Below are 12,315 nucleotides of genomic sequence, written 5' to 3'. Positions count from 1 at the left end.
TGCAAAAAACGTACTGAGCAGAAATGGAAAGAAATGAAACCCCCCCCAAAATACTGCAAAGTTGGCTAAGACCTAGAAACAGGGTGATTATGTCTGTCGGCGCCATGTTGTAGGAAGTGCATAGAGGATGTTATCCAAACCAAAAACTGTGGATAGATGGCAGCATTCGCGCAAAACTGAAAGCGCGAACCACCACATTTAACCACGGCAAGGTGACTAGGAACATGGACGTGTAAAAACAGACCAGCTATGCCCTCCGTAAGGCAATCAAACAGGCATAACAACAGTACAGGGACAAAGTGGAGTCCCAATTCAACAGCTCAGATAGGAGATGTATGTGGCAGGGACCTGGACAAGCTAATCACCTTCTTCGCCCACTTCAACATGAGTAAGACATTTAAGCGTGTTAACCCTCGCAAGGCTATAGGCCCAGACGGCATCCCAAGCCACGTCCACAGAGCATGTGCAGACCAGCTGGCTGGAGTGTTTACGGACATATTCAGTCTCTCCCTATCCCAGTCTGTTGTCCTCACTTGCTTCAAGATGTCCACCATTGTTCCTGTACCCAAGAAAGCGAAGGAAACTTAACTAAATGACTATCGCCCCGTAACACTCACTTCTGTCATCATGAAATGCTTTGAGAAGCTAGTTAAGGATCATATCACCTCCACCTACCCGACACCCTAGACCCACTCCAATTTGCATAACGCCCCAACAGATCCACGGATGACGCAATCGCCATCGCGCTGGACACTGCCCTAGCCCATCTAGAGAAGAGGAATACCTATGTAAGAATGCTGTTCTTCTACTACAGCTCAGGCTTTAACACCATAGTGCCCTCCAAGCTCATTACTAAGCTCGGGGCCCTGGGTCTGAACCCTGCCCTGTGCAACACGGGCGCCCCACAAGGGTGTGTGCTCAGCCCCCTACTCTACTGGCCACGTACATCTCCAACTCAATCATCAAGTTTGCAGACGACACGAGTGGTAGACCTGATTACCAACAACGATGAGACAGCCTACAGGGAGGAGGTGAGAGCCCTGGCGGAGTGTTGCCAGGAAAATAACCTCTCCTTCATTGTCAACAAAACGAAGGAGCTGATCGTGGACTTCAGGAGACAACAGAGAGAGCACACCCCCATCCACATCGATGGGGCCACAGTGGAGAGGTTGAAAAAATTAAAGTTCCTCTGCAACCTGAAATGGTCCATCCACACAGACAGTGTGGTAAAAAAGGTGCAACAGTGCCTCTTCAACCTCTGAAGGCTGAAGAAATTTGTTTTGGCCCCTAAGACCCTCACAAACTTCTACAGATGCACCATTGACAGCATCCTGTCGGGCTGTATCACTGCCTGGTACGGCAATTGCACCATCCACAACCACAGGGCTCTCCAGAGGATGTTGCGGTCTGCCCAATGCATCACCAAGGCACACTGCCTGCCCTCCAGGACATCTACAGCACACAGTGCCACAGGAGGGCCAAGAAGATCATCAAGGACCTCAGCCACCCGAGCCACAGCCTGTTTACCCCACTACCATCTAGAAAGCGGAGACAGTACAGGTGCATCAAAGCTGGGACCTAGAGACTGAAAAACAGCTTATATCCCCAGGCCATCCAAAAGCTGACCTCCGCCCAGTACCCTGCCCTGAACTTAGCCACTGTTACTAGACGGCCTCCGCCTAGTACCCTGCCTTGAACTTAGTCACTGTTACTAGCCGGCCTCTGCCCAGTACCCTGCCTTGAACTTAGACACTGTTACTAGCTGGCCTCCGCCCAGTACCCTGCCCTGAACTTAGTCACTGTTACTAGCCGGCCTCTGCCCAGTACCCTGCCCTGAACTTAGCCACTGTTACTAGCCGGCCTCTGCCCAGTACCCTGCCTTGAACTTAGACACTGTTACTAGCTGGCCTCCGCCCAGTACCCTGCCCTGAACTTAGTCACTGTTACTAGCCGGCCTCTGCCCAGTACCCTGCCCTGAACTTAGCCACTGTTACTAGCCGGCCTCTGCCCAGTACCCTGCCTTGAACTTAGACACTGTTACTAGCTGGCCTCCGCCCAGTACCCTGCCCTGAACTTAGTCACTGTTACTAGCCGGCCTCTGCCCAGTACCCTGCCCTGAATTTAGTCACTGTTACTAGCCAGCTACCACCCGGTACTCAACCCTGCACCTTAGAGAGTGCTGGCCTATGTACACAGTCATTGAACACTGGTCACTTTAATAATGTTTACATACTGTTTTACCCACTTTGTTGTATATACTGCATTCTAGTCAAGGCTCATCCTATATAACTACTGCTGTACACACCTTTTCTATTACAGTTTTTTCTGAATGCTTAAGCGCTAATCGTGATTCTTGTAGCACAATTTCTAAAACTATTAATACGTATAGCAAAACCACTCACTGAGTTTGCAAAACTAAAAGCACAAACACTGCTTTGCACTCAGTTTACAATTTTGTAACACACACTTTGCAAAACTGTAGGCACAATTCACTGCACAACACTCTTTTTGCAGAACTTTAAACACAACTCACTGCTTACACTCAATTACCAAATTTCCAACACACTCCTAGCAAAATGATACACATGTATGGCTATCATTAACACTATTTTGCCAACTGTCTGGCACACTTGCACATGTGAAAACTGTTGTAGATAATTAGTTCACTTTGCAATCAGCCTAAGCACTATAAATAAGCCACAGGTAAGCTGTCTGTGTGGAGTACAGTGGAAGGAGCAGTAAGAGGGAGAAGAGTGAGAATCAGAGGAGGCCGAGGAGGCCGAGGGAGAGGACGTGGAGTTGAAGAAGTTGGAGGAAGAGGACGTGGAGTTGAAGAAGCGAGAGGGTTAGAGGAAGTTAGAGGAAGAGGACAAGGAGGAGCAAGAAGAGGACGAGGAGGGGAAAGAGGAAGGGTAAGAAGAGTAAGAAATAGAATAACTGATGACATCAGAGCTACAATAGTGGACCATGTCATCAACCATGGGATGACCCTGAGGGAAGCTGGCCAACGGGTTCAGCCTAATTTGAGCCGCTACACTGTGGCAAGCATCATTAGGACATTTCGAAATGAGAATCGGTACCTACTTTGTAGCACTGCCATACTCTAATGAGAAACACAACAGTACCATACATGCAAAAATACTGAAATTGTTACTTTACAGAATTGCTAGACGTCCAGATGTTGGGGGCAGAGGAAGAATGTTCACTCCAGAGCAAGAGACCCATATAGTGAACATGGTGATTGCCAATAATGCAATAAGACTGCGCGAAATACAGCAGCGCATAATTGATAATGACACCATCTTTCAAAATATACACAGTGTAAGTATTTCTGCACTAAGTCGTGTACTTGCGCGCCACAGAATAAGAATGAAGCAAATTTACAGAGTTCCTTTCGAGAGAAACACAGAACGTGTAAAGCAACTGCGATATGACTATGTGCAGGTAAGCTATAGTGTCATTGGTTCTGAATTTGGAAGTGCATACTGTAGTGCTGTGCATGGGCCTGATGTGTTGCATTTGTTTTGTCTTGTCCAGAGAGTGATGGAACTAGAAGCAGATGCCATGGGACATGAGCTACTTTTTGTAGATGAGGCCGGTTTTAACCTCAGTAAAACCAGGAGACGTGGCAGGAACATTATTGGACACCGTGCCATCATCAATGTCCCAGGACAACGTGGTGGTAACATAACCATGTGTGCAGCTATAAGCCAAAATGGTGTTGTTCACCATCATGCAACCTTAGGCCCATACAACATTGCACACATTATTGCATTCCTGGACACCTTACATGACATGCTCACTGTTCAGAGACCAGAGCATACCCGATATGTCATCATATGGGACAATGTTAGTTTCCATAGGGCTGCTTTGGTCCGCAACTGGTTTACAGACCACCCATTCTTCATGGCACTCAACCTCCCTCCATACTCTCCATTCTTAAATCCCATCGAGGAGTTCTTCTCTGCCTGGCGCTGGAAAGTGTACGACCGTCATCCTCATCAACAGGTAGCCCTTTTACAGGCAATGGAGGAGGCATGTGGAGATATTGACCAGGCATCATGTCAGGCCTGGATACGGCATTCAAGGAGATATTTTCCCGGTGCCTTGGACTGGAGGATATCGCATGCGATGTGGACGAAATTTTGTGGCCGGACCCAGAAAGACGACATGATGTAGGCTGATTGTTTTTCATTTTTTTGTGAAATTACTATTTTGTGTTCTGACTTTGTCTTGGTTTTGATGAGTGTGAATAAACACCAATACTTGAAGTTTGGATCCTTGTATGTTTACATGACACTATGACAAAAGTATGACCTCAAATTGACATCTGTACACAGAGAAAGCAAAAGACAGATGTGTTTTGTATTCATACCATCAGTGTGTAGTTGGCACATTGTGTGCTTAGTAGATGATGGCTTGTGTTTACTGTTTGATACGAAAACACCATTTTAAAGAAGGTGTGAAGAGTTAATCTAGCTGTGTTCGCTTTTGCAAGATAACTACAATGTTTTGATAATTGGGTGAAAGGTTTTCTTATTTGTGTGTAGAGTTTTGCAAAAATAGCCAATAGTTACAAAAAATGTGCTTAACCAATCAGAAAAAACTGTAATATACTGTCCATAATGTCTACACACCATCATATACATATAAAGTATATTTATATTTCGGACCTTGACATTGCTTGTTCTGATATTTCTTAATTCCTTTCTTTATATTTTTTGGATTTGTGTGTATTGTTTTGTATTGTTAGATATACTGCACTGTTGGAGCTAGAAACAATTGCGATAACATCGGAAAAATATGTGTACGCGACCAATAACATTTGATTTGATCTGATGTTGTGTATGTGCTCGCACATGCATGTATGTCTGTGTGTGTGTCGTATGCGTGTATATCATATGTATGTATGTATATACGTACGCACGTGTGTGTGTATGTATGTATGTGTGATTCACACAGGTGCCTGCTTTTGGGTGTATCACATACAGTATGTGTACTGTGTGTGTGTGTGTGTGTGTGTGTTTGTGTGTGTGTGTGTGTGTGTGTGTGTGTGTGTGTGTGTGTGTGTGTGTGTGTGTGTGTGTGTGTGTGTGTGTGTGTGTGTGTGTGTGTGTGTGTGTGTGTGTGTGTGTGTGTGTGTGTGTGTGTGTGTGTGTGTGTGTGTGTGTGAGAATGGCCATGTGTGAAAGCAGGAATGTGTATTTTCCTCCTTCAATATGTGACATTGTATCTCCTTTCGTTCCTTCAGTGGGTCTCTACATAACCCGGGCATTCGTCTAGATTTAATACACAGTGGCAGCAAGGATAGAACTGAGATACATGTACATCAATATAACACAGTGAGGCGCTGAAAAACGTGTGAACATGTATTAGCGCAGCACGACATGTAAATCTGCTGCTTTAGCTGACATAAACTGGCTGTCCGCAGAGCGGGGGATAAGTCCATTGCAAGTCATTTCAATGCAGTAGTGGACATTCCAATTCACATTGAGAATTGCCCCAGATTATTTACCATATGGCTGTTAGTCAATTTGATGTGTAGGTCAGATTTTAACGCCAGCCTGGCCGCAGATCTGTATACACTTTAGCTACTGTTCTCCTGACTAGCGATATACAGTATCATCGATATATCATCGAGTGGCATTAGGTAGGTCCACAATGCAAAACAATGGAACCACTGGTCTAATCAACCTCTGTTGATCTTCTGATGTACCGTATGTGCATCCCGACACACACACACACACACACACACACACACACACACACACACACACACACACACACACACACACACATACACACACTCTCATCATCCACATACCTATTCACACGCTTGCTATGATGTTCCTCCTACTCCTTGCCATTACAGGCAATTCCACTGTCTGAAAAAAAGAGAGAGGGGGTGGGAAAGAGGGAGAGAGAACGAGAGAGTGCGAGGATAAATTATGAATCGTGTAGAGGGGCTTTGCAGGCAGCAACAGAAAGTTTTAACATTTAATGATTTTCGCCGATGCAGCAGGATGGGTAAAGAAAGAGCTTTCCTATCATGTGTTAACGTTGCCGGAAGGTTCCATTGATGTTTGCCGAGTGTTTTCTTTGTGCTGGGTCACGGGATAGTGACAGCCTGAGGGCATGCATTTGCCACAGGTGAACCTTAAATCAGTTTGAGATTAAAGTGGAGGATGGTTTATTGGCTTCATCTAAGGTAGATAACATGCAGGAGGGAAGCAGAACCCTGGTAGATGGGGATACCTCAGGGATCAAATTCTCTTCGGGAGTTATTCATGATACCTTCTCTAGAAAGTACAGATGCAGCATGCTCCATGTTAAACAGAAAGCACTGCTGTAGTTTGATAATTACCTCTTCCATTGGTCAAACTCCCTACTTACTCTATACATCAATCTGGTTTCCTAGGGAATATGCTGCTGCAGGTGTTTTTTTCTAATAGCCTATATGACCTTAGAATTATAAGGTTCTATCTGCAAAAATATGATTCTGAGATAATTGGCTTTAAAGTTCCAAACCCTCATTGGTTTGAATGGTGTGAACAATTTTTATATTGTATTATTTTTAGCTCAACAACTCGAGTTGGGGTATTAAGAATACTACATTGTACAGAACAAGGCTTGACAAAAATGCAGATAGAACCTTATAATTCCAAACTTTGGCATTGCCTGTTGAATTGATACAAAGACAAAGAAGGAAGGGAGAACAGCGTTTATCAGTATCTCTGTTGCTCTGCTCAGTGGGCTACTTGTTGTCATGGATTCCGTACCAGTTGCTTGAAACAGTTTGCTGATTGTATCAGTTGATTTTACAATGTATGGTTTTGTTTCACAGCTAAACGAAGTATGAATGGATATCATAGTTGTGAGGAGTTTGGAATAAATTTGTCACTTTAAATGTAGATTATTTGTATTCATCATCCCATTACTTCTAGTTTGTGAGTGTGTGTGTGTGTGTGTGTGTGTGTGGGTGTGTGTATGTGAGATAGAGAGAAGGAGAGTCAGAGGAGAGCGAGAGAGAGGTGGGGGGAGGGGTGGATGCCAGCAAGCAAGCCACACCGTGCAAGGAAGAGAAGGGGGAGGGTTAGGGAAAAAAGAGAGGGGGAGAACAAGAGGGAGGGAGTAGACAAGATCTGCTTCTCAATGTGCGAGCACTGAGCAGAGGAGCTGCTGCCTGCTGTAGGTGAACACACAGAGTGACATTCAGAGGATGCTCTCAGTGAGAGGGGAGCTGACAATGGACTTCCATATCATGCTCAAGCGCCTGGACTCCTGGTAATACAGATGTAGGATCTTTCTTTTTTTTTTTTTTTTTGGGGGGGGGTAGATCAGCTTTAATATTGCAGATAGATTGTAACTTACATACATACATACATACACATACATACATATATAAATACATATATACACATACATATACATTTCCTTAAAAATATATATATTTCCCTTTATTACTTTCCAACCCCACCACCCCTTCCCTAATTGGAGTAAACTAGTGAACAACAATGCTTAGGCCTCTACTTCCAGCTTATACATACTATATACATTTTATGGACACAGTCAATTTTACAATAATTCTATTTTGTTTGTTTTTACTCCTGAACTTCCTCTACCCTCAACCTCTCCGATCATTTTCATGATGTCCATCCGGTTTGCTTCTATATGCCATATCTTTCTAACTGTGCTCTTTCACAAAAGCTCTCAACCTATAACCTATATACTTATTATGGACACAGTATGCTTACATTATTAGTTATCTTGTTGGTATTAGTTGTTGTTAGTTGTTATTAGTCTCATCCTTCAGCTCCATTCAACACCACCAATCTATCTCTTAACACCATCCATGCTGGATTTCTATTTGCCAGATATTTTTCAACTGTACTGTGATGTTTCACAAAAGTTCTGAACCTTTTTATTCTCATTGTTTCTACAGATTGTAAATTGAAAATAAACATTTTAGCTAAAAGTATTATTATATTATTGATCGATTGATTATGACTTTTCAGATCACCCAGTAATGCTATCTGCAGGGTTAGCTCCAGGTAAATATTGCAATCCTTTAGCCATTCCTGGACCTGTTTCCAAAGACAAGCTACAAATGGACAGTACCAAAACAAATGATCTAATGATTATGTCTCTTCGGAGCAAAATCTGCAGAGCTAGGAAGATTGAATCCCCCATATAAATAACATTCTATTGGTAGCAAGAATTGTATATAATAATTTAAATTGAAAAATTCTAAGTTTTGAATCCGGCGTCGTTTTGCGTATCAGTTCATAAACACTATGCCATGGAATCAGTATGTCAAAAATCTCTTCCCAACTATTTTGCAATCTATATGGGACGGCTGTCAATCCTTTGGTCCTTAAATGAAACTGGTATATTTTGTTGTTTATCACAGTTTTCTTTAACCAATTATGTTCTTTAATGCAAGGCCGACAGACAAGTTCCTTACATTTTCCCCCTTCCACTTTCCTCTTCCATTTTTGCGGTAATGCTGCAATTATTTGGTTGTAATTTTGGGTAGAGTAGACATTTCCATATGTTTTTGTTAGCTGCATGTGTGACATAACTTCACCAGTCCTACCGATGATATCATTTACGAAGATTATACCTTTTTTAAAAATGTTGTCAAAAAATAAAGGTTTTTTGTAAATTAGTACAGTGGGGAAAAAAAGTATTTAGTCAGCCAACAATTGTGCAAGTTCTCCCACTTAAAAAGATGAGAGAGGCCTGTAATTTTCATCATAGGTACACGTCAACTATGACAGACAAATTTAGATTTTTTTTCCCAGAAAATCACATTGTAGGATTTTTAATGAATTTATTTGCAAATTATGGTGGAAAATAAGTATTTGGTCACCTACAAACAAGCAAGATTTCTGGCTCTCACAGACCTGTAACTTCTTATTTAAGAGGCTCCTCTGTCCTCCACTCGTTACCTGTATTAATGGCACCTGTTTGAACTTGTTATCAGTATAAAAGACACCTGTCCACAACCTCAAACAGTCACACTCCAAACTCCACTATGGCCAAGACCAAAGAGCTGTCAAAGGACACCAGAAACAAAATTGTAGACCTGCACCAGGCTGGGAAGACTGAATCTGCAATAGGTAAGCAGGTTGGTTTGAAGAAATCAACTGTGGGAGCAATTATTAGGAAATGGAAGACATACAAGACCACTGATAATCTCCCTCGATCTGGGGCTCCACGCAAGATCTCACCCCGTGGGAGTCAAAATGATCGCAAAAATCCCAGAAACACACGGGGGGACCTAGTGAATTACCTGCAGAGAGCTGGGACCAAAGTAACAAAGCCTACCATCAGTAACACACTATGCCGCCAGGGACTCAAATCCTGCAGTGCCAGACGTGTCCCCCTGCTTAAGCCAGTACATGTCCAGGCCCGTCTGAAGTTTGCTAGAGTGCATTTGGATGATCCAGAAGAGGATTGGGAGAATGTCATATGGTCAGATGAAACCAAAATAGAACTTTTGGTAAAAACTCAACTCGTTGTGTTTGGAGGACAAAGAATGCTGAGTTGCATCCAAAGAACACCATACCTACTGTGAAGCATAGGGGGTGGAAACATCATGCTTTGGGGCTGTTTTTTCTGCAAAGGGACCAGGACGACTGATCCGTGTAAAGGAAATAATGAATGGGGTCATGTATCATGAGATTTTGAGTGAAAACCTCCTTCCATCAGCAAGGGCATTGAAGATGAAACGTGGCTGGGTCTTTCAGCATGACAATGATCCCAAACACACCGCCCGGGCAACGAAGGAGTGGCTTCGTAAGAAGCATTTCAAGGTCCTGGTGTGGCCTAGCCAGTCTCCAGATCTCAACCCCATAGAAAATCTTTGGAGGGAGTTGAAAGTCCGTGTTGCCCAGCGACAGCCCCAAAACATCATTGCTCTAGAGGAGATCTGCATGGAGGAATGGGCCAAAATACCAGCAACAGTGTGTGAAAACCTTGTGAAGACTTACAGAAAATGTTTGACCTGTGTCATTGCCAAAAAAGGGTATATAACAAAGTATTGAGAAACTTTTGTTATTGACCAAATACTTATTTTCCACCATAATTTGCAAATAAATTCATAAAAAATCCTACAACGTGATTTTCTGGAATTTTTTTTCTCATTTTGTCTGTCATAATTGACGTGTACCTATGATGAAAATTACAGGCCTCTCTCATCTTTTTAAGTGGGAGAACTTGCACAATTGGTGGCTGACTAAATACTTTTTTCCCCCACTGTATATTTAAATTTAACCACAATATTTGTTGCATTATTTGTTCTGTCGTTTCTGGAGGATTAAATTGAAATTGCAACCAACTTTCTATGGCTTGTTTTAGAAATAGTGATATTTGGGAGATTATTTCCTTTTCAAATAACTGAAAGTGTGAGGTTGTAATCTGAATAAAGGGGAAAAGGCCTTTCTTGAACATTGGGTGAGACAATCTTACTAATTTGCTAGAGAACCAGTTCGGATTTAAGTATAACTTTTGTATGACTGAAGCTTTTAGTGATAGGTCTAATGCTTTAATATTTAATCATTTCTGTCCTCCGAATTCATATTCATTTTATAAACAGGCTCGTTTAATTTTGTCTGGCTTGCTATTCTAAATAAAATAGATTTTTTTTTTCTCATATAATTTAAAAAACTGTTTGCTAGGCGTAGTTAAGACCATAAGCAAATAGGTAAACTGGGATAATACTAAAGAGTTAATCAAGGTGACTTTTTCACAAATTGACAGGTATTTACCTTTCCATGGTAGCAAGATCTTATCTATTTTTGCTAACTTTCTATTAAAATGTATTGGAGTGAGATCATTTATTTCATTTGGGATATGTATTCCGAGTATATCCACATCACCATCAGACCATTTTATTGGTAAACTACATGGTAATGTACATTTTTAATTTTTTAGTGATCCAATACGTAATATAGTACATTTATAATAATTTGGTTGTAATCCAGAGAGGTTATAAAATGTATCTAGATCCTCTATGAGGCTGTGGAGGGATTCAAGTTGTGTATTTATAAGAAAACATGAATCATCAGCATACAATGACACTTTTGTTTTTAAGCCCTGATTTTCTAATCCTTTGATATTATTGTTGGGTCTGATTTTAATAGCTAACATCTCGATGGCCATAATAAATAGATATGCCGATAGTGGACAGATGTAGGATCTTAATTTGATCACCCTGTTACAGGAGAACCTTCCTGCAATGCAGGAAATGTCAAATGTGTAGTGTATTTGAGGTTTAAAAAGGTTTCTGAAGTTTAATTTCCCTGTGAAATTTCAGACTTGATTTTCCCTTGCGAAAAATGTACATTAATTATGTCTCACTCTCGTTTGGTGGTTTGTTAGCAACCCTCTGCAGCATCAGTCAGTCAGTCAGCTTCACTAATGCAGAGAGATCAGTAGCTCCTGTCCTAGGAGAGAGAGAGAGAGAGAGAGAGAGAGAGAGAGAGAGAGAGAGAGAGAGAGAGAGAGAGAGAGAGAGAGAGAGAGAGAGAGAGAGAGAGAGAGAGGAGAGAGAGAGAGAGAGAGAGAGAGAGAGAGAGAGAGAGAGAGAGAGAGAGAGAGAGAGAGAGAGAGCTCATGGGGAGGCAGTGATCACTCTGTCTAACGCACAACGTAGCACCTCTCTGAGAATGAGAGAGAGTGAGAGCTGGGCTAGCTCGGCTCAGCTCTGCAGCAGGACCCTTCATCCTTCCTTGCGTCCCTCCGTCCGTCCATCCGTCCGTCCTGTGAAGTGGTTATTTTTGCTCGGGGTAAGGTTACGGAGTAACGCCGGTCATTAATGCTCTCTCTATCTCTCTGCCGCTGCTTTGCAGGAGTGGTGCCAGCCAAGAGGAGCCCCAAGCTGCTGGTGAGTACAACACAACTCTCTTCTCCTTCATCTCCTCCCTTCTTCTCCCTTTCCTCCGCTGCATGTGTTAGTGTTATTCCCCCCGGTGCATGCCGCTTTCTACTGGATGGATGTGGGGGCTATTTAAAGAACAAAAGACATGGAGCCTTCCATATATCTCCCCTGCTACTTTTCTTTTCCCCTCTTTTTTTCTTTGACTCTCTCGCTCCCTCACTGTGACCTGCTTTTCTTTCTCTCTCTCTCAATCGCTCCTCCGTCTTTTCTCTCTCCATATTCTCTCTCTCTTTCTCTCCCGCTCGCTCTCCATCCCCCTTCCCTCCCTCCACCTCTCCCATGCTGTCATACTATGAGCGATTAAGGTTAGCCTTGGTGCCCTGATTGAGTCATTGTAATGGTGACCAGCTGGTAGGGGGGCATAGGGTCAT

General features: G+C 42.7%; 1 protein-coding gene across 10 annotated transcripts in view; it reads left to right on the top strand.

Moving 5' to 3' along the window:
• Positions 1-12,315, top strand: part of LOC121545359 (membrane-associated guanylate kinase, WW and PDZ domain-containing protein 1) — a 182,922-nt gene that overhangs the window by 142,688 nt on the left and 27,919 nt on the right. For all 10 annotated transcript variants that reach the window (XM_041855806.2, XM_041855807.2, XM_041855811.2 and 7 more), the window contains exon 13: positions 11,856-11,890. In XM_041855806.2, the coding sequence (XP_041711740.2) occupies positions 11,856-11,890 (35 nt within the window). The remainder of the gene's footprint in view (positions 1-11,855; positions 11,891-12,315) is intronic.

Source organism: Coregonus clupeaformis, chromosome 30 (assembly GCF_020615455.1).
Source record: "Coregonus clupeaformis isolate EN_2021a chromosome 30, ASM2061545v1, whole genome shotgun sequence".
Classification (NCBI taxonomy): Eukaryota; Metazoa; Chordata; class Actinopteri; order Salmoniformes; family Salmonidae; genus Coregonus; species Coregonus clupeaformis.
Note: the sequence above shows the minus strand (reverse complement) of the source record. Positions and strands in the feature narration are given on the sequence as shown.